General features: G+C 38.7%; 1 protein-coding gene across 1 annotated transcript in view; it reads left to right on the forward strand.

The window, feature by feature from the left end:
* Positions 1–22,457, forward strand: part of LOC132157917 (nuclear pore membrane glycoprotein 210-like) — a 30,973-nt gene continuing 8,516 nt past the window's right edge. The window contains exons 1-24 of the mRNA XM_059567174.1: positions 1–472; positions 1,609–1,769; positions 2,367–2,498; positions 2,617–2,695; positions 2,783–2,933; positions 3,395–3,527; positions 4,774–4,923; positions 5,016–5,084; positions 5,163–5,272; positions 5,351–5,488; positions 7,295–7,432; positions 7,513–7,668; positions 9,353–9,623; positions 10,892–11,037; positions 11,468–11,680; positions 12,583–12,765; positions 19,592–19,781; positions 20,028–20,089; positions 20,171–20,272; positions 20,359–20,457; positions 20,560–20,685; positions 20,799–20,926; positions 21,408–21,603; positions 21,686–21,859. Of these exons, the coding sequence (XP_059423157.1) occupies positions 312–472; positions 1,609–1,769; positions 2,367–2,498; positions 2,617–2,695; positions 2,783–2,933; positions 3,395–3,527; positions 4,774–4,923; positions 5,016–5,084; positions 5,163–5,272; positions 5,351–5,488; positions 7,295–7,432; positions 7,513–7,668; positions 9,353–9,623; positions 10,892–11,037; positions 11,468–11,680; positions 12,583–12,765; positions 19,592–19,781; positions 20,028–20,089; positions 20,171–20,272; positions 20,359–20,457; positions 20,560–20,685; positions 20,799–20,926; positions 21,408–21,603; positions 21,686–21,859 (3,468 nt within the window). The 5' untranslated portion in view covers positions 1–311. The remainder of the gene's footprint in view (positions 473–1,608; positions 1,770–2,366; positions 2,499–2,616; positions 2,696–2,782; positions 2,934–3,394; positions 3,528–4,773; positions 4,924–5,015; positions 5,085–5,162; positions 5,273–5,350; positions 5,489–7,294; positions 7,433–7,512; positions 7,669–9,352; positions 9,624–10,891; positions 11,038–11,467; positions 11,681–12,582; positions 12,766–19,591; positions 19,782–20,027; positions 20,090–20,170; positions 20,273–20,358; positions 20,458–20,559; positions 20,686–20,798; positions 20,927–21,407; positions 21,604–21,685; positions 21,860–22,457) is intronic.

The raw sequence follows: 22,457 nt of genomic DNA on the forward strand, positions 1-22,457 counted from the left end.
ACCGTATGTTTGGTTTTAAAAAAAAATGACTACAGGTCGATAATCGTTTTGCGTCCATTAAAAATAGAACACGATCCTGGTAATGACAATCAAATCATACATTGTTTCAAAAATCAACAGCGACAGGTGTCATATTGTAACGACCAGTGTTGTTTAGCAGCGCCTAGCATAACTCTACATTTATCTTCGTTGAAATTAACTAGTTTGCGGTTTCTGCTCGTGTCTTTGCTTCGAACACGCTGTTGTTCAGTCACCAGCAGCAGCAGTATTCAGTTGGGTGTTGTATTCGATTGTAGAGCAGCCGTTTAAACATGCTTGTGATAGAGAAAGCAGTTTGGGGGGTTTTGCTAATGAGCTCATTGATTACACTCAGTAAGTCGACTAAACTGAACGTTCCCAAGCTGCTGTTACCTCTCAGCACTCGTGTGCCTGTGAACATCACACTGACAGCACAGAGAGGATGCTACAAATGGTGAGTGACAGAGGCTGTGGAGCATAGTCAGCTTAACATGCCATTCTGTCTCATTACGCGCTGTCATGTCTGAAAAGTTATTAATTCAATCAGTTCGTTGCTCCTCACCGAACGACAAAATAAATAAAAAATCTTGTAATGACATCATCTCCAGGATGAAAACAGTTTGGTTTGCATACAGTATAAAAACGGTAAATATAATGCACTACTGTTTAGAATGCAGTTCATAATTAAAATATATTACAATGCGTATACACCTGAAGCTGCATTTGATTTTGAATACATCACTTATTCTTGAGACATGAGACCAAACATATCCCACAACTTTAATATTATTTGTTTATTTAGAAAAATAGCATTTAGTTTTTTATTGTGAAATGAATCAATGATCTCTAGAATATTCTTAATGCAAATGTGCTGATTCTTTTTATCAAAATTATGACAAAACATACACCATTCAAAAGTTTGAGGTTAGGAAGATTTAAAAAATGTTCTTAGAAGTCAAAAATGCTCAAAAAAGCAGATATTATTAATATAAAATATTATTACAATTTGTATTTTAATTATTACAATTTGTATTTTAATATATTGTAAAATATAATGTATTCCCTATATGGACAAATTACATTTTCATCAGCCTTCTGTGTTCAGTCAGTGTCACATCACATGATCCCTCAGAAACACTTGTGATATACTGTGGGGCTTTTTCAATGTCGAGGACATTTGTTCTGTGTAATATTTTGGTGAAAACAGTGGTACGTTTATTTCAGGATTCTTTGATAAATAGAAAGATCACGAGAACAGAATTTATTTGAAATATAATTATTTTGTAACAGCCTAAAAGTTTCATATTGCATTGCTGTGGGTTAACAATATTACGAAGGCTAGTGTTAGTTATAATTTTTGTGCTTATATTTTCTTCATTCAAAGTGATTTATTGATACATCAACTTCAGTTTTGTAGCCTCATAATGTCAAGAATCAGTCTTATTATATTCTTATTGTAACTACAATATTCTTTACATTTCAAAAGTCTATAAAAACAAACACATGCCTGAATTGCACTGCAGAAAAGTACGAATCAAATAATACAATACAGTGCTTGTCTTGTGATCATGTGTCTGACTCTGACTTTAGGGTGTCCTCTAAGCCTGAGACTGTCAGGGTGTATCCGCTCTCCGCTCTCAGCCCTCCGGCTCTGCTGCCCCTTTCCTCCTGCAGTCAGCAGTGCTTGGTGTCAGCTCTGTCCTCTCCCCAGGCTGTCCCTCTCCGTACTGTGGTCCAGGCGCAAGACCCCGGTGAGGGGGAGGAGGGGACAGTAATAAATAGACATGCTTGCTCTTTCTACAGAAGGACATATGGCACCATTACAGCAGTATAGGTTCTTTTTTCATGGGCAATTCAAATGAAATGTATGAATCATGTTTTCTATATGAAATTAACCATCATTTTAATTAACAAATAAACCCTGAATGCATTCACCCAGCTCACTCCTTGCCTCACTGACTGCTTGAATGAAAATACAGTGCACACCATTTAAATCTCATTATGATTGTTCTTGTTTATCTATTAAAGGCATAGTCCACCCAAAAAACAAAAAAATCTGTCATTATTTACTCACCCTCACGTTGTTCCAAGCCTGTGTGACTCTCTTTCTTTGGTGGAACATAAAAGAAGATATTTTGAAGAATATCTCAACATTCTTTATAATATCTTCTTTTGTGTTCCCTGTGTACAGGTTTGGAACATGAGGGTTAATAAATGATGACAAGAAATTCATTTTTGGGTGTTCTAACCCTTATGTTCTTTTGAAAATTATGTTACCATTTTTATGTTTGGTTTCCTGAACAGAACATGAGGGTTCAAAAGTATGACCTTCCCCATTCCTCTTTTAGTGACCGGTCACATTCTGCGCTGTGATGTCACCATTAATCGGATTGAAAGTATTCAGGTTGTCACAACCGTTCGGCAGATTTTTACCGATGACCCTCCCCTGCAGTTATCGGTCCGGGCATTTGACTCAGAAGGTACAGGACATTTTATTATCCAAATTTATCTGGGACACTGTATGTTTATTTTGCTAAATGGTTTATTTTTTTAAATAAGATGGTAATGACTGTGCTCTGTTCTTGGCCTAATCCACAGGAAATACTTTTAGCTGTCTGGCTGGCTTGAAATTTAATTGGTGGCTGGCAGAGGAGTCTGATGCAGAACAGGCAGTGAGGTGAACAAGGTTCTTTAAGTGAAGAGAGAGGGAGAGAGAAAGAAAAAGGCATTAACCTAAAGCATGTCTTGTTTTCTGTGATTGTAGGTTTGTGCGTCACCATGATGCAGGGTACGCTCCCCCACCTCATATCCTGTCTCTAGAAGATGCTGGTCAACGCGGGGACAGTGTCTTGTTGTATGGGATTCACAGTGGCTCAGCACTTATAAAAGTGTCTTTTCTACACCCTGAACATAAGGCATGAAAGTATAAACAAAAGAATTCTTAAATATTACAATTCTGGCAGATGTCAGGAGGCTTATATTTATTTATTTTTAAAGTAAGTAATGGGCATTAACTATTTAATGGGCAGTGCTAAAAATCTATACTATATTGTCTAAAGAATTTTAATTAACCTTTTCGACTTGAAGGCCCCCATAATCCAAATAGATATTCAAGAGCCCTCAACTATATATTTTATGGCATTTTAATAATGTGAGTATATTATAAAATAATTATAATATATTGATATACATTTTATTTTTAATAATACATTTATTTTAAGTCATCCTCTTCCCCTCTTGGGACTTTTTTTGAGGCCCCTAGTGGGCCTTGGCCCCTTGGTTGAGAACCACTGGCAATTTATTATTATGATAGTATCAAATGTTATGATAGTAATGATATATATGCTAATGTGTGTGTGTGTGTGTGTGTGTTCAGCACGTAGAAGCAGCCAGTGTGACTTTGTTTGTGATAGACAGACTGCATCTGAGTCCAGTGGGAGATACATACCTGCTACAGGGATCCACCATCAGATACACTCTGTGGAAAACAGAGCAAGAAGGAGAGATGGGTACAAATGACATGTATATACATCCTGTTTTTCTATGCTAGTTTAGTGCTGGTTTAGCTGGTGGAGCAGCATAGTCATATTTTTCACAAGCGAAAAGTGCTGATCAACCAACATGGTGAATATACTTGACCAAGGGCAGCTTTAAGCTAGCTAAGAGAACTAGTATGGACTAGAGACAGACCAGTAAGAAACTGTTTAGCTGTTTTTTTTATTTTATTTTTTTACTGATATTGGTCATTTGAGGGGCCTATCAACAGCATTCACCGGTGAAGTACCATTTTAAAAGTATTTCTGATAATGAATCAGCCATTCATAAAGATTCGTTTATATATGAAAAAGGCCCATTCACATTAAAGACGATAACAATAACTATAAAGTTTTAATAATCTGTCTAATTCTATGAGAAGTCCATGCTTGAATTATAACGATGAAGACAGAAAAATATATTGTTGGAATCACTCTCTGAACTTTTATTTTTCAGCTGATTATAGAATTTTAGAAGCATTGACAGCCAGTCAGGATCCACTCGACTTTTAAGAGCTTAAGAATTTACTGCAGCAGACAACATAACTTTGTCTAATATAATTATAATTATCTTTATAGTTTTTTTTTAAATCTTTATAGTATATATATATATATATATATATATATATAAATATATATATATATATAAGTAATAAATAGAACCATCTAGACTGTGAAAAACATAATAAAAAAAACAATAAAATAACAAAATAAAAATCATCATTGAGGTATTTTGTAGCAATATTTAATCTAGACACCTAAACATGTAAAAATAGTCATGAAAAGCTATCCAGCAGTGCTGGTCTTTTTAACACAATTTAGATGCAATGTTCTGCTTAAGCACTTCTATTTATAATGCTTTGTCAGACTTGATATTAAAGTCACTGTGTCACTGACAGGAGAAACGTTAAAAATGTATGCATGGTGTTTATTATTCAAGCGCTGTGGGATTGTTGGAAAGATCATTGAAAGGTTAAGCTCTGGGCTGCGTTAAACTTTCCCATAAAACCAAATGAATGCCAGAATCTCATTTGACAAATAAACACACACCTGAGATTACTTATATACCAACTGTAATGGCCCTTAAACTGCATGTTAACACTTTAACCCCCTAATCACATACTTTGACACAGTCTCATAAACACATTATTGCATATGTCAGGAGAGATATGCTACATTTTAACACCTGCATCTAATTGCTCACTCTATTGTTTGTTTGTAGAGGTCACTCTGTCTGAGGAGGGATACGGTCTAGATGTGGACGGATACAAGGGCAGAATGTACGATCATGACATCATATCTGTTGAGCAGGAAACAGCTACTGTCACCGCCCTCAAGCTGGGTCATGCGACACTAAGGGTTACACACAACAGTATCCGACACAACTGTGTTCTTCATTGAAACGTTATGTTGTGGGGCTTATATGAGTGTATTGTTATGATTCCAAGCTCAGTTGTGATTCAGATCTGCCCCCTCAAATAACGTCCCAACTTCCTCGGACTTCTGTGTATGTGGTAAAGCCCAGCTATATGAGTGAGTCGCACACATAACACAGACAATATCCTAAACCACACACCTGTACGAGGGTTTACGTTTATCTGTGTGTTTCAGCGTTGGGTATTGAAGAGGAAGAGGACAGATGGGTGTTGGAGACGGGGCGGCAGTATTGTTTGACTGTTCATATCCATGACAACAAGGGCCATGTAGTTCACCTGTCACAGGTTGTGCTTCATAGTCATTGGTTTGCTTCACCGCGTCTCTTGACAGGAGCATAACGGCTGAACTTTAACCCTGTGCAGAATGTGGTGATTGTTGTGGAGGAGACTGAGGGGTTAGTGACACTCGAGTCTTTGTCTGATCCCGACTGCCATCTCCTGAAGACCATCAAGAAAGGGAAGACTTTAATACAGGCCTCGCTTTATAGCATCGTCTCTGAGGTAGTACAAGATTTGATAAGTAATTGGTGTGGAAAAAAATAGAAAGTTCAAAATAACAGCATTTATTGAAAATCTGAAAAGTCTTTACTTTTACGTCACTTTTGATGAATTCTTAGTTTTTTTGACCATTTTTAGCTTTTAATCTTGAGAAGTACACGCTGTGGATTAGCTTCATCGTTTTTATTTCTTTACTGCATAGTTTAAGAAATTATAAAAAAATAAATAAAGGCAGATCAAAATGCTTAACAAAGTCTCACATCATTCCAGACCATGGAATATTAATATATCTTATGTTTTTGACATGCATTACATTACATTTACATTTACGGTATGCATTTAGCATTTACAAGTGCATTCAGGGTATACATTTTTTTAACAGTATGTACAAAGGTGTACATGCATCTCCAGTTCATTCCCTGGAGATGTTCTGCGAAGATTGACTGACCAAGCAACAGTCATTATGGAAGATAAAGTTTAGCCAATGGTCAATTTGTCATCAGTGAGACAGTTATACTTTCACAAAGACCTCAATATCATTGTTTACTGTATTGTAAGAATCATATAAAATGGTTTTACTGAAACCATTATTTTTGTGCTGGTCCTTGTTCTCTGTTGGCCCATGGGTTTAATTACATGATACATGATGTCATCAGTAACATAACATGTCAAGTACCCTGCTTCTGGGCTTTTGTTCAGTTCATTGCTCAGTTTGAAGGGTTCAGTAGTTTATTTCACAAAAGTGAAGTTCATTTTTATTGGAGTAAATTGCACAAGCTGTTTGCACATCTAGAGGGGAGCCCCATCTGAGGGGGTATGATAAGACAGCGAGCAGGAAATGAGGACACACACAGTGTGCAGTGTAAAGAGAGCCATGGGGTGTGATGGGAAACCCATTGTTTAAAAAGAGAAAGACAGCATGGTCCATCTGCAGGAGACATTGTGGTGGCAGAAGATGAAACGCATCTTAGAGGGGGGCAGTTTTATCCGGTCTTCATGCAGGCATTATGGTTCTGGAAGATGAGCTCCAGGGGGAACGTTACTCATTAGTTTCGGTCTGCAACTTCCTGTCGATCTGTGCTCACTTATAAGGATCATCCATTAGATTAATGGGACAAAAAAGGGGGAAAACCTTCCAAACTGCCTCCGAGGGAAATCATCCTTTAGGCAGGCGTATATTCTCCAGTCAGACCTTCACGATTAACCATGTGGTGCTGCATTTTGGTTTGACTGGCTATTGAGCTGATTAGCTATATCAGTTTGGGATTTCCCAGCCTTCTTAAAATGATATTTACCTAGAGTTTGTGTCTGTAACATATCTATCCATCCATCCATCCATATTCCCATTCGTCGATTCATTAATGGATGAAGTCCCATTTATACAATTAAATAAAATATTAATAAAATATTGCCTGTAAAATATTTGGTTACACTTTATTTTACGACGTCCTCATTACAGTGTAATTATACATTTAATTACTGAGTTATATTAATTAACTACATGTACTTGCTATATGGTTAGGGTTAGGATTAGGGTTACTTGCATGTATTTATGCGTAATTAATTGTTATTATACTAGTAGGTACATGTAACATATATAACAAGAACACCTTAAAATAAAGTATTAGCAAATGTTTTCTTTTTTCGACCTGTTATTATAGAGCAATCTTAGATATATGATCCTGAAAAGAATTATAAAACTACAGCTCCTAATATAATTAAATTATTGTGATTAGTCTTTTTATTTCTGAGCATAATGAAACTGTTTTTCTTTTCTTTTCTTTTTTTTTGACAACCCCTGTGTAACAGGATGGTGAATACTGGCCTGTTGTCCCACCAATCCGAGTGCAACAGGAAGTGGAAATCTACAAGCCTCTTACTCTTCAGCCCTCTGTCATTGTTTTTCCATGGCAACCCCACAATAAGCTGTACCAGCACAATATTCAGGTGCAGTTAAAATCAGTATTGCTATCTTCATATGTTGAAGCATGATGACCATTTTCTATAATAGAATCTGTGTTTCCCAGGTGGAAGGAGGAAGTGGCTCTGTGACGTGGGAAGTGTCTGATAGCGAAATTGCCACAGTTACAGTAAAAGGGTTGGTCATAGCAGGAAAGAGGAAGGGCCAGGCTGAAATCCAGGTTTCAGATTCCAGAAACATCCTGCACAAAGTAGTCGGGAAGGTAAAATTTGCCCACACTATCACACACATATATAAAACCTGAATTCCAGAAAAGTTGGGACGTTTTTTAAATTTTAATAAAATGAAAACTAAAAGACTTTCAAATCACATGAGCCAATATTTTATTCACAATAGAACATAGATAACATAGCAAATGTTTAAACTGAGAAAGTTTACAATTTTATGCACAAAATGAGCTCATTTCAATTTTGATTTCTGCTACAGGTCTCAAAATAGTTGGGACGGGGCATGTTTACCATGGTGTAGCATCTCCTTTTCTTTTCAAAACAGTTTGAAGACGTCTGGGCATTGAGGCTATGAGTTGCTGGAGTTTTGCTGTTGGAATTTGGTCCCATTCTTGCCTTATATAGATTTCCAGCTGCTGAAGAGTTCGTGGTCGTCTTTGACGTATTTTTCGTTTAATGATGCGCCAAATGTTCTCTATAGGTGAAAGATCTGGACTGCAGGCAGGCCAGGTTAGCACCCGGACTCTTCTACGACGAAGCCATGCTGTTGTTATAGCTGCAGTATGTGGTTTGGCATTGTCCTGCTGAAATGAACAAGGCCTTCCCTGAAATAGACGTTGTTTGGAGGGAAGCATATGTTGCTCTAAAACCTTTATATACCTTTCAGCATTCACAGAGCCTTCCAAAACATGCAAGCTGCCCATACCGTATGCACTTATGCACCCCCATACCATCAGAGATGCTGGCTTTTGAACTGAACGCTGATAACATGCTGGAAGGTCTCCCTCCTCTTTAGCCCGGAGGACACGGCGTCCGTGATTTCCAACAAGAATGTCAAATTTGGACTCGTCTGACCATAAAACACTATTCCACTTTGAAATAGTCCATTTTAAATGAGCCTTGGCCCACAGGACACGATGGCACTTCTGGACCATGTTCACATATGGCTTCCTTTTTGCATGATAGAGCTTTAGTTGGCATCTGCTGATGGCACGGCGGATTGTGTTTACCGACAGTGGTTTCTGAAAGTATTCCTGGGCCCATTTAGTAATGTCATTGACACAATCATGCCGATGAGTGATGCAGTGTCGTCTGAGAGCCCGAAGACCACGGGCATCCAATAAAGGTCTCCGGCCTTGTCCCTTACGCACAGAGATTTCTCCAGTTTCTCTGAATCTTTTGATGATGTTATGCACTGTAGATGATGAGATTTGCAAAGCCTTTGCAATTTGACGTTGAGGAACATTGTTTTTAAAGTTTTCCACAATTTTTTTATGCAGTCTTTCACAGATTGGAGAGCCTCTGCCCATCTTTACTTCTGAGAGACTCTGCTTCTCTAAGACAAAGCTTTTATAGCTAATAATGTTACAGACCTGATATCAATTAACTTAATTAATCACTAGATGTTCTCCCAGCTGAATCTTTTCAAAACTGCTTGCTTTTTTAGCCATTTGTTGCCCCCGTGCCAACTTTTTTGAGACCTGTAGCAGGCATTAAATTTTAAATGAGCTAATTAAGTGGATAAAAGTGTAAAATTTCTCAGTTTAAACATTTGCTACGTTATCTATGTTCTATTGTGAATAAAATATTGGCACATGTGATTTGAAATTCCTTTAGTTTTCATTTTATTAAAATTTAAAAAACGTCCCAACTTTTCCGGAATTCGGGTTGTATAAATGCTCTAAATTCTCATATATTTCTTGCACTGTGTGTGTACAGGTAATGGTTGTGAGGCCTGCCCGGTTGCAGCTGATTACCCAGAGGGGCGATTGTCGTGTGGGGGACAGGATAGACATTCCCTTTGCTCTCTGGGGCATTCAGGACCCACCAAACATTTGTTCTCAGAACTCAATCTTGTTCTCCGAGACTCTCAATCTTCAATGCGGAGAGTCTCTTCTGGAGGACAGAAAGCTTGTGTTTGTCACAGACTGCTCTCAGCTCTCTCTACACGTCCAGACTGAACCTGCTGGCATCTTCACACACATGTCAGGTGCAGCAACTTCACCCTCTCTGTTTCTGCCATTCTACCATTTACACTTCACTGGTTCCTTCAATATTCTGTTTCTCTGATGGCACCTTCATTAATCCGCATGCTCTAATTGTTTATCTCAGGGCATATTGAACATGAGGGATAAGTGATCTACTCCCAGTCTCCCACAGAGACCCCCTCCCCGCTCTCTTTCTCTCTCAGCCCCCTCCCTTGTTTAGGACTTCCTCTCCACTGCATGCACATATTAAAATAGGATTAATTAGTTCATTTCTCCTACTTCAATTTAAAGCACGGGGAAAATCAATATGCTCTCTCTCTCTCGGTTCATACATTAGCCCTTAAACATCAAGTTGATGGAGTGTATGCGTGTTTGTGTTTGACAGAGGATTTATGTACCAATAACTTGCACAGATGTCCAGCACGTGAAGCCAGCACTTGGATTGCAAAAATGTGAATCCCAGCGAATGTTACTTGAGGAAACTTTAGTTTATATTCACAACAGAGATTGCTTTTTCTTCCACTAGAATAATAATTATCATCAGTATCAGAAATTACTAACTGAGATGTATTCTGAATGTTGCCTCTATTTTATTTATTTTCTAATCTTTTTTTTTTTTGCTTTCAGTCATTAGTATAGCTGTATACTGTATATAGCTGTATAGTATGGCTATAAAAATATATTAAATAAAAAATAGTTAATTTTCTAAGGCTCATCCAAAAATGTATGTAAAATAATGTTGTTATAGTATTATTTATAAAGTATTATAGTATTTATTACTATTTTTCATTTATTTAAATTTGTCTTTTTAAATTTAGTAATTGTGTTGCATGCTTTTGTCATTTTTAATCTATTTAATTTTAATGTTTTTTTTTTCAGTTAGTTTCCAGTAAAACATTTATAATTAATTTTCAAGTTTAAGTTTTTCATCTAATATTTTTTTTTTTTTATTCAAATACAATGGCAATTAAAGACAAGTGGTATTTTTGATATTTTTTTTCTACTAAAGTATCTAAACGTAGTAGTAATAATAATAATAATATAAGGTGAGAGAATAATAAAAATAAATGTTTACTTGAAAAGCAAAATTGCATGAAATATTGTGTTTTTGGGTAATGTATCTTGAATTAAGCAAATTTTTATAATAAGTTTATTTTACAAGTTTATCTTTTCTTAAATCATTATGCTTTTCCTTAACCATAGTATAAACCAGACGACTATTTCCTTTCTGTTTCTACATTTCTACCTCCTTATCTCTCTCATCCTGCAGGATCTCTGTCTCCAGGTGCTGGATTCTGTGGAGGGGTCCATATGGAGGCTCTTTCTCGGGGTCACGCTGTTGTGACCATCACAGTGGAATTAGAGGGATGCAACATCAGTGAAACGACAACACTAGTGGCCTACAGTCCTCTCAAAGTATGCTGTTTCTCTGTGTGTGTGTGTGTGTGTGTGTGTCTGTGCACAATTGTATGTGTGTGCGTTTGATTTGTGGTATGTGTCATGTCTGTATAAAGCATAATTTATCAGCCCTTTGGTGGCTATTTATTAAGATAATGAACTGCTTGGGAGTAGCAGAAGATTAATGTGAAACTGAGAGCTCCTGATCACTGATGTATGACTCTGTAGCATGTCAGGGACACAGAGAGCAGTGGAGCGCTCTGGTCCAGGGAAAACGCTGCCAAGCACTCTCATGGGAGTTCAACAGGACAATGTGATGGATCGGTGCTTTGCCTTTTGTCCGTCAGACGCTAATGAAAGACAGCAACAACTTTAACAAGGACATTTTTGTGAGCTTTGTACTCCATTTAGCCTCTCAGTGACATTGTTCTCTCTTTCTTTCGCTCAGTCTCTTGTGTCTGAGGTTCTTCTCTCGGTGGGTTCATCTCATGTGGTTATATTCGAGGGGGGGCCTCAGCCCTGGGCCGCGGCTCCCTTACGTTTCTTTAGTGACGTTGAGGTGCAGCCGGAGAGGGGTGTTACCGTGGAGGCATTGAGTCCAGCCGAAGCAATGCCAGCTCGATATGCATACCAAGTCACGTGCACCGCCGTGGGACAACAGGTTTGAAATGTCCTCAACTGCAATGTGACTAAAGTTTCAAACGTACTGCATTTTTACAGTTAACTCAGTGTAATCATTAATACTAATAGATTGTATTATATTTTTATTTTATACAGAAACAAAAGATAAAAAAAATTAGTTTGAATAAACAATAATCAATAATAAGTAAAGTTCTCGTAAAAATCTCACCTACAGAGTGTACAATTTGTACTTTTTATTATTTTTCATTTTTTAATATTTCATTATATTTAATAAATATATTAACTGCTACTTTTTTCAGCAAGGATGCATTAAGTTGACCAAAAGTGACTTTTACAGTTTAGAAAAAAGATATATTTTCCAATAAATGCTTTTCACATAAATACTAAACAGCACAACCAGTTTTAACACTGATACATAAAAATAAATGTTTATTGAGCTGCAAATTATGATTTCTTAAGGCTCGTATGACACTGAAGATGCTGAAAAATGCAGCTTTGCCATCACACGAAAAAATTACATTTTAAAATATATTAAAATATAAAACAGTTCTTTTAATATTAATCATATTTCACAATATTATTAATTTGACTGTATTTTGATTAGATAAATGCAGACTAGTGAGCATAAGAGATTCATTTCAAACATATACAAAATCTTACTGACTCCAAACTTTGAAACGTTGGCGTTTATATATAAAAGAAAAGTTTACAAAAGTTACAGACATGTATTTTTGAAAGACATTTTGTGGTTTTGTATAAATTTTTTTAAATCGAACTAGTTGAGATAAATTCTGTATATTACAGAAATAAGAATGAGTAATTAATTCAGAATTTGAAGGATCTCTGCATAAGTTCTTTGAGTGGGTGAAGTGCTGTAGCTTTGCAGTCATGTATGTTTTTTACATATGTGTGTTTATGCAGTGGTTGGTCTTCAGGTGTGGTAATACTCCAGGTCCGTTAAGCGAGATTCCCACAGTGGAGGAGAGCAGAGTTCAGGTGGCGTGTGGCGTCCCCGCTAGCCTGTCTCTCTCTCTTCTCTCCTCCCCATTCTCACCTTCATTGGTTCACTATTCCTGCACTCAGCCTCACTACCCCTGTGGACTGGTGAGTAATGCCCACTCTGTCTTCTCTTACTCTTTTTGCCCCCTCCTGCTGTTACATCCTCTCATAAACTCTTTTATGATTCACTCATTTTCCTCTTTTCCCTTCACCTGCTCAGACCTCTCTTTTTTCTTTCCATTTTTTCATTTTCTCGCCCTCCAGGTGTTTCTTTTTCGCTCTAGTTTCACCCCAACACCCACACCAGACCTCTAACTCTCTCCATCCCTCTTTCCGCTGCTCTCATTTGCCATGCAATTATGTGTGATATGCAGGGTGAAGTGTTATGGCAGTTTCCATAGTAACCACATGCATGGGCTCTCAGTGTGTGTGTGTGTGCGTGTATTAGGGTTCTGTGAGGGCTTTTCCTCTCCTGACACCGATGCTCTAGAATCCAAGTCTTTGATCAATGTCAAACTCTCTTAATCAATATACCGTCTCTAATATACTACAACAATCTCTGAGAATGAAACATCACATCATATCTGTAATTGAATTTGAAGATCACCAGTGAGTCATGAAGAAAACTTCATAAATGTTTCTTTTTGGTCACAGCACACTGAATTTAATGAAGCAAATCATTAGTCAAGGCAAAACACACTCACAATGGAAAGAATAATCACACAAACAAGGTGCTGGTCATATAATTAGAATATCATCAAAAAGTTTATTTATTTCACTAATTCCATTCAAAAAGTGAAACTTGTATATTATATTCATTCATTACACACAGACTGATATATATCAAATGTTTATTTCTTTTAATTTTGATGATTATAACTGACCACTAAGGCATCTGTGGTGCTCTTCCTCGGCATGAAACCATACTGTTGCTCACAGATGGTCACCTCTTCTCTCAGCCTGGCTTCCACTACTCTTTCCCATAACTTCATGGTGTGACTGATCAACTTAATTCCCCTGTAGTTACTGCAGTTCTGCACATCTCCCTTATGCTTAAAGATCGGTACCAGCACACTCCTTCTCCATTCCTCAGGCATCCTCTCACCTTCCAAAATCTTGTTAAACAATCTGGTTAAAAACTCCACTGCCATCTCTCCTAAACATCTCCATGCTTCTACCGGTATGTCATCTGGTCCAACTGACTTTCCACTCTTCATCCTCTTAATTGCTGCTCTCACTTCCTCCTTACTAATCCTATCCACTTCCTGCTTTACTAACACCACATCATCCAACCTTCTCTCTCTCTCATTTTCCTCGTTCATCAGCTGCTCAAAATACTCCCTCCATCTTCTCAACAAACTCTCCTCACTAGTCAACACATTTCCATCTCCATCCTTTATTGCTCTAACTTGCAACACATCCTTCCCAGCTCGATCTCTCTGCCTGGCCAATCGGTACAAATCCTTTTCTCCTTCCTTAGTGTTCAACCTCTCATACAGCTCCTCGTATGCCTTTTCCTTGGCTTTCGCCACATCCCTCTTTACCTGTTGCCGCATCTCCTTGTACTCCTGCCTACTTTTCTCATCACCCTGTCGATCCCACTTCTGTTTTGCTAACCTCTTTCCCCTTATGCTCCCCTGCACTTCCTCATTCCACCACCACGTCTCCTTGTCTTCCTTTCTAATTCCAGATGTCACACCAAGTACCTTTCTAGCTGCCTCCCTCATCACTCCTGCGGAAGTTTCCCAATCATCCAGCACCTCTTCACCACCACCTAGCCTCTGTCTGACCTCTTCCCTGAACCTCACACTACAGTCTTCCTCCTTCAGTTTCCACCATCTTATTCTTCTTTCAGTCCTTACTCTCCTCCTCTTCTTCTTCGTCTCTAAAACCATCCTACAGACCACCATCCGATGCTGTCTAGCTACACTGTCCCCTGCCAACACCTTACAGTCTCCAATCTCCTTCAGGTTGCATCTCCTACATAGAACATAGTCCACCTGTGTGCACCTTCCTCCACTCTTATAGGTCACCCTATGATCCTCCTTCTTCTTAAAATACGTATTCACCACTGCCATTTCCATCCTTTTAGCAAAATCTACCACCATCTGCCCTTCCACATTTCTCTCCTTTAGGCCATACCTACCCATAACCTTCTCATCACCTCTGTTCCCCTCACCTACATGTCCATTAAAGTCTGCCCCAATCACCAATCGTTCATTTCTAGGTACACCATCTACCACTTCATCTAATTCACTCCAGAATCTTTCCTTCTCCTCCATCTCACAGCCGACTTGTGGAGCATAGGCACTGATGACATTTATCATCATCCCTTCAACTTCCACCTTCACGATCATCACCCTATCAGAAACTCTCTTCACCTCCACTACACTCTTACTGTACTCTTCCTTCATAATCACCCCTACACCATTTCTCTTTCCATCCACACCATGATAGAACAGTTTAAACCCACCTCCAATGTTTCTGGCCTTACTCCCTTTCCACTTGGTCTCCTGAACACACAACATATCTACCCTTCTCCTCTCCATCATATCAGCTAACTCTCTCCCTTTACCAGTCATAGTGCCAACATTTAAAGTACCAACCCGAACCTCCACTCTCCTACACATCTCAGTCTAGAGGAAGAGCACCACAGATGCCATATTTGCTTTGAGAACGTTGATGGAGAAGTATAGAGAAGGACAGAAGGAGCTGCATTGTGTATTTGTGGATCTAGAGAAAGCGTACGACAGAGTGCCAAGAGAGGAGTTGTGGTATTGTATGAGGAAGTCAGGTGTGTCAGAGAAGTATGTGAGGGTGGTGCAGGACATGTATGAGGACAGTGTGACTGCAGTGAAGTGTGCAGTAGGAACGACAGACTGGTTCAAGGTGAAGGTTGGACTGCATCAAGGATCGGCCCTGAGCCCTTTCCTGTTTGCAGTGGTGATGGACAGGTTGACGGACGAGGTCAGACAAGAGTCTCCCTGGACTATGATGTTTGCGGATGATATTGTGATTTGTGGTGAGAGTAGTGAGCGGGTTGAGAAGAGCCTGGAGAGGTGGAGGTACGTGCTGGAGAGGAGGGGAATGAAAGTCAGTAGGAGTAAGACAGAGTACATGTGCGTAAATGAGAGGGAGGGCAGTGGAGTGGTGCGGTTACAGGGTGAAGAGGTGAAGAAGGTGGAGGAGTTCAGGTACCTGGGGTCAACAGTGCAAAGTAATGGAGAGTGTGTTAGGGAAGTGAAGAAAAGAGTGCAGGCAGGGTGGAGTGGGTGGAGAAGAGTGACAGGAGTGATTTGTGATAGTAAAGTATCTGCAAGAATGAAAGGAAAAGTTTATAGGACTGTGGTGAGACCTGCGATGTTGTATGGGTTAGAGACAGTGGCATTGAGTAAAAGGCAGGAGGCGGAGCTGGAGGTAGCAGAGCTGAAGATGTTAAGGTTTTCGTTGGGAGTGACGAGGATGGACAAGATTAGAAATGAGTTTATTAGAGGGACAGCGCATGTTGGACGTTTTGGTGACAAGGTGAGGGAGGCGAGATTGAGATGGTTTGGACATGTGCAGAGGAGGGACATGAATTATATTGGTAGGAGAATGCTGAGGATGGAGCCACCAGGAAGGAGGAAAAGAGGAAGACCAAGGAGGAGGTTCATGGATGTGGTGAGGGAAGACATGCAGGTAGTTGGTGTAAAAGAGGCAGATGTAGAGGACAAGGTGGTATGGAGACGGATGATCCGCTGTGGCGACCCCTAATGGGAGCAGCCGAAAGAAAAAGAAGAAGAAGATAACTGACCACTAAGGAAAACCCCAAATTCAGTATCTCAGAAAATTAGAATATTGTGAAAAGGTTCAGTATTGAAGACACCTGGTGCCACACTCAAATCAGCTAATTAACTCAAAACACCTGCAAAAGCCTTTAAATGGTCTCTCAGTCTAGTTCTGTAGGCTACACAATCATGGGGAAGACTGCTGACTTGACAGTTATCCAAAAGACGACCATTGACACATTGCACAAGGAGGGCAAGACACAAAAGGTCATTGCAAAAGAGGCTGGCTGTTCACAGAGCTCTATGTCCAAGCACATTAATAGAGAAGCGAAGGGAAGAAAAAGATGTGGTAGAAAAAAAGAGTACAAGCAATAGGGATAACCGCACCCTGGAGAGGATTGTGAAACAAAACCCATTTAAAAAATGTGGGGGAGATTCACAAAGAGTTCAAGAACCACTACACACAGACGTATGCAAGACATGGGTTTTAGCTGTCGCATTCCTTGTGTCAAGCCACTCTTGAACAACAGACAGCATCAGAAGCGTCTCGCTTCAAAAAGGACAGGACTGCTGCTGAGTGGTCCAAAGTTATGTTCTCTGATGAAAGTAAATTTAGCATTTCCTTTGGAAATCAGGGTCCCAGAGTCTGGAGGAAGAGAGGAGAGGCACACAATCCATGTTGCTTGAGCTCCAGTGTAAAGTTTCCACAGTCAGTGATGGTTTGAGGTGCCATGTCATCTGCTGGTGTTGGTCCACTGTGTTTTCTGAGGTCCAAGGTCAACGCAGACGTATACCAGGATGTTTAAGAGCACTTCATGCTTCCTGCTGCTGACCAACTTTATGGAGATGCAGATTTCATTTTCCAACAGGACTTGGCACCTGCACACAGTGCCAAAGCTACCAGTACCTGGTTTAAGGACCATGGTATCCCTGTTCTTAATTGGCCAGCAAACTCGCCTGACCTTAACCCCATAGAAAATCCATGCCACGCCGCATTGCTGCAGTAATTCAGGCAAAAGGAGCCCAACTAAGTATTGAGTGCTGTACATGCTCATACTTTTCATGCTCATACTTTTCAGATGGCCAAGATTTCTAAAAATCCTTTCTTTGTATTGGTCTTAAGTAATATTAAAATTTTCTGAGATACTGAATTTGGGATTTTCCTTAGTTGTCAATTATAATCATCATTATTCATTATTCTAATTATATGACCAGCACCTATATATATATATATATATATATATATATATATATATATATATATATACACACATATATACACATATATATATCCAGTCTTCAGTGCCACCACATTCATCCTATACATTTTGAAAACAGCTTAATATTTTTGTGAAAACCATGATACATATTTTCAGGATTCTTTGTTGAATAGACAGTTTGATGAAAAGAGAGAAAACAGAAATCTTATCTGGTGACAATATAAAAGTTTTTACTGTCTTTTTCGATCAACCTAAGCATAAAAGTATTTTTATTCACCATGCTGAATAAAAGTATTTTCTTTCAAACAAAAACTCTTAACATAAACAAACACTCACCTAAAGGATTATTAGGAACACCATACTAATACTGTGTTTGACCCCCTTTCGCCTTCAGAACTTTCGCCTTAATTCTACGTGGTATTGATTCAACAAGGTGCTAAAAAGCATTCTTTAGAAATGTTGGCCCATATTGATAGGATAGCATCTTGCAGTTGATGGAGATTTGTGGGATGCACATCCAGGGCACGAAGCTCACGTTCCACCACATCCCAAAGATGCTCTATTGGGTTGAGATCTGGTGACTGTGGGGGCCATTTTAGTACAGTGAACTCATTGTCATGTTCAAGAAACCAGTTTGAAATGATTCAAGCTTTGTGACATGGTGCATTATCCTGCTGGAAGTAGGCATCAGAGGATGGGTACATGGTGGTCATAAAGGGATGGACATGGTCAGAAACAATGCTCAGGTAGGCCGTGGCATTTAAATGATGCCCAATTGGCACTAAGGGGCCTAAAGTGTGCCAAGAAAACATCGCCCACACCATTACACCACCACCACCAGCCTGCACAGTGGTAACAAGGCATGATGGATCCATGTTCTCATTCGGTTTACGCCAAATTCTGACTCTACCATCTGAATGTCTCAACAGAAATTGAGACTCATCAGACCAGGCAACATTTTTCCAGTCTTACACTGTCCAATTTTGGTGAGCTTGTGCAAATTTTAGCCTCTTTTTGCTATTTGTAGTGGAGATGAGTGGTACCCGGTGGGGTCTTCTGCTGTTGTAGCTCATCCGCCTCAAGGTTGTGCGTGTTGTGGCTTCACAAATGCTGTGCTGCATAACTCGGTTGTAACGAGTGGTTATTTTAGTCAAAGTTGCTCTTCTATCAGCTTTAATCAGTCGGCCCATTCTCCTCTGACCTCTAGCATCAACAAGGCATTTTTGACCACAGGACTGCCGCATACTGGATGTTTTTCCCTTTTCACACCATTCTTTGTAAACCCTAGAAATGGTTGTGTGTGAAAATCCCAGTAATTTAGCAGATTGTGAAATACTCAGACCGGCCCGTCTGGCACAACCAACCATGCCACGCTCAAAATTGCTTAAATCACCTTTCTTTCCCATTCTGACATTCAGTTTGGAGTTCAGGAGATTGTCTTGACCAGGACCACACCCCTAAATGCATTGAAGCAACTGCCATGTGATTGGTTTATTAGATAATTGCATTAATGAGAAATTGGACAGCTGTTCCTAATAATCCTTTAGGTGAGTGTAAATCTGACATAATGTGAGTTATGGTCATGAACTGCTGGATGGCAAAGGACTATTACTGCACATGCTTGCCCCATTTTCATCTAAGTGTGACTGATATCCCTGCCAGCTTATGTTCAAAGATTAATTTACACATTAACTAGATTTCATTCTCATTATTATACTGCTCCAAATCAATAGATTATTGCTTTCCTGCTATAATTGAAACATTTTTCCGGCATGCCTCCTGTAGTGATATAGGTTAAGCATGATTCTGCCATTATTTATTTAACGAGGTCACACTTTATCTCTTTCAGTGTTTGGACCTTTTTTTCTCCTAGAATTGCTCTGATGTAAATAAATATCTCATTACCATATTCTTTCATGTCATTCCTTTCTTTCTCTCTCTCAGTTATCTGTGTCCAGCACTAGGGATGCAACATTGCAGTTGTCTGTATTTGACCAAAAGGGGGTGCAGTTTGATAATTACACTTCCTGTTCAGTGAGGTGGACCTCCTCTGACCCTGGTCTTCTCTCACTGAGCCCTCAGTTCACAATAAAAGAGGCTGACAGACTAACCGAGATGCGATACAAACTGCATGGTGTGTTTGGGTTTGCTTTGCATCATCTATTATTATTTTGGCATTTTAAGTTATCACAATATTGTGTAAAATAGGTCAATGACATGATACTTAATTTATTAGTCTGAATCTATAATTTCTTTACAAAATAGATTGAAAATAGTAGTAGTAATAGTAGATATATTAGTAGATTTCTAAGATCTTGAGACAGGGTTTAAGATAGATTTTTGCTTTGGACTTATTTGTCACTGACCCAAATCTAATCAGTTTTTCAGGCCCACGGACAGACAGGAGCCGTGACTGTCAATGTCACTCTTACGTGTCCAGAGGTGTGTGTTATGTGTTTATTTTTGTGTCCGTATTTATGTATGTAGGCCTGGGTAACGTGTGAACTATGTGTCCTGTATAAGATGTTGACAGCTCCAGTGTCTCAGTGTGTGAATCTGCGTTTGGTAGATGACGTACAGTGGACCAGACACTCTGTCACATTATTTAACCATCCAAAAGTCACAGTGAGTGAGTTCATCACTTTCTAACATTTCTCAACTGATCATTTTTGTTTTGAATGACGTCTTAGTCAATATATTCATCTCTTTAGGAAATTCTGACTTTGATCCATGGCTCGGGTCTCTTTCATGTCCATCTACAAGACAACCAGTTAGCCAGCATCAACCAGGAGAACAGCAATGTAATACAGGTGAGAGTATAGTCATCAAATATTTCACCGAGTGAGTGCAGAACTAGATAAACTATTTGACAATACAAAAAAACTAGTTCACTTCTAATCTTTCTATCCCAGGTGTCTCCACTTCAGACTGGATCTTCAGTTCTGATGGCACATGACCTCTGTCTGACCTCTGATCCTGCTGTGGCCTCCTTTCTTGTCTCTGATATCAAAGATTTCCAGATTGACTTCATCAGTACTGTACGCTGTAGACCGAAGCTTATCTCTTTCATCTTCTTAGATTTTACTACACTATTTTTTTTCTTCATTTTTATGTTCACTGTATCTTTGTCTCCTATGTTGATGCTTTTTAGATTGAGGTCAAACATTCTTTTGTAGTGCGAGTGCGTGTTCTGGACTCAAATAATCAACCATTTCTTCAGCACTACCTGTTGCTCATGAACCTCATGTTTATCCCTTCTTCATCCATCATTTCTGTGGAGTGAGTCTATGCCATGTGTCTTTGCCAAGTACTACATTCTACATTCACAAACTGAATGAAATTTTTAAGAAATACATATAACTTGATAGGAGTAATTTTCAGGAGGTATTTCCACAAACAATCAATTATACTGGTAATCAAATGTATTAAATTAATATATATTTCTGTATAATATACAGTCAAACTAACATTTATTCAGACATCCTCACTTACATAAAATGATTGAACTATAGTGTCCTGCACCTACTAGCAAAAATATATATACAATTATATCTGGTGTCTGGGTAATTTTTGGTTTGACTGTTTATGTATTTAATTAATTATACTTGTACATATTTTATATATTTATTAAGAATTAATAATCATTTCATTTATTCTTTCAAAGAAAATGTAGTTTAAAAATTCTAGTTAAAAATCAGGTCGCTTTTGAGTCATATTTTACTCTTGCTTGAGTATTGTTATTGAGTACATATGCTTACAGGGACATGGGGCCAGTGGACAAGTACAGTGTGGGATTCCGTGTGACTGGGCTGACAGTGGGCGTGGTCAGTCTCTTCCTCTCAGCAGTGGATGGACATGGGCGTGTTATAAGCTCCTCCCACAAGAATGTGCAAGTTTACCCTCCGTTTAATTTGCAGCCCCATAAACTTACTCTGGCAGTTGGAAGTGTGCGACAGGTTGGCATGACAGGACACAGCAAATCTGTTGTTGATTTCAATATAAACATATTTTTTTTACTATAAACATTCTGGTGTTCAGGTGAAATGGGAGGGAGGGCCTCATCCTCAGTATGGTGTCAAGTTCTCAGTGAGTGACAGCTCTATCGCCGTGGTAACTGAGATAGGACTGGTCAGAGGCGTGGCAGTGGGTGTGGTCAAACTCAGAGCAGCTCTTCAGACACAAAATACAGAAGCATCACCTACCTTTTTACAGGTAGCCCACATAGTTTACCTTTGGTAAACCAGGATTAATCATTTTTTTAATAATAATAAATTACAACATTTTAATAATAATATAGATTTTTTAAATTGTTAATTAATTAATTATTTTGCTGCCTTGTAGAGCTTATAGTCCATAAAAAAATATATTTACACAGACATCAACAATAGTAATGTAGGGGCTGTTTACACAGCTAATTTTTGCATTTCACTATGTCTTAAGCATGATGCAGCATTTTAAAAACATTCACACTGAATAATTTAGCTTTAAACAAAATTTAAAGTTCAACTGTTTTAAACTTAATTTGTCATGCAAAAGATGCTCAATGCAAATTCAATAGTCAAATGCGTCTGTCTAGAGAATATTTACATAGAAAAAACAATGTAAAAGCAACACAGTCAAATGCAAAATGGCTCCTTACAACTTATTAACCAAATTTTGAAAGTGACTCAAGAGCGAACATATATGCTTGATCTGGTTTTCCGTTCCCATGACACCCAACATGAATAATAAATGACTGCTTACCCAGTGCAGCAAATCAAACCTTTCATCCCTCATGCCTTAATTATATGCTGTCACCACTACCATCTCT

This window comes from Carassius carassius, chromosome 15 (assembly GCF_963082965.1).
Source record: "Carassius carassius chromosome 15, fCarCar2.1, whole genome shotgun sequence".
NCBI classification, from domain to species: domain Eukaryota; kingdom Metazoa; phylum Chordata; class Actinopteri; order Cypriniformes; family Cyprinidae; genus Carassius; species Carassius carassius.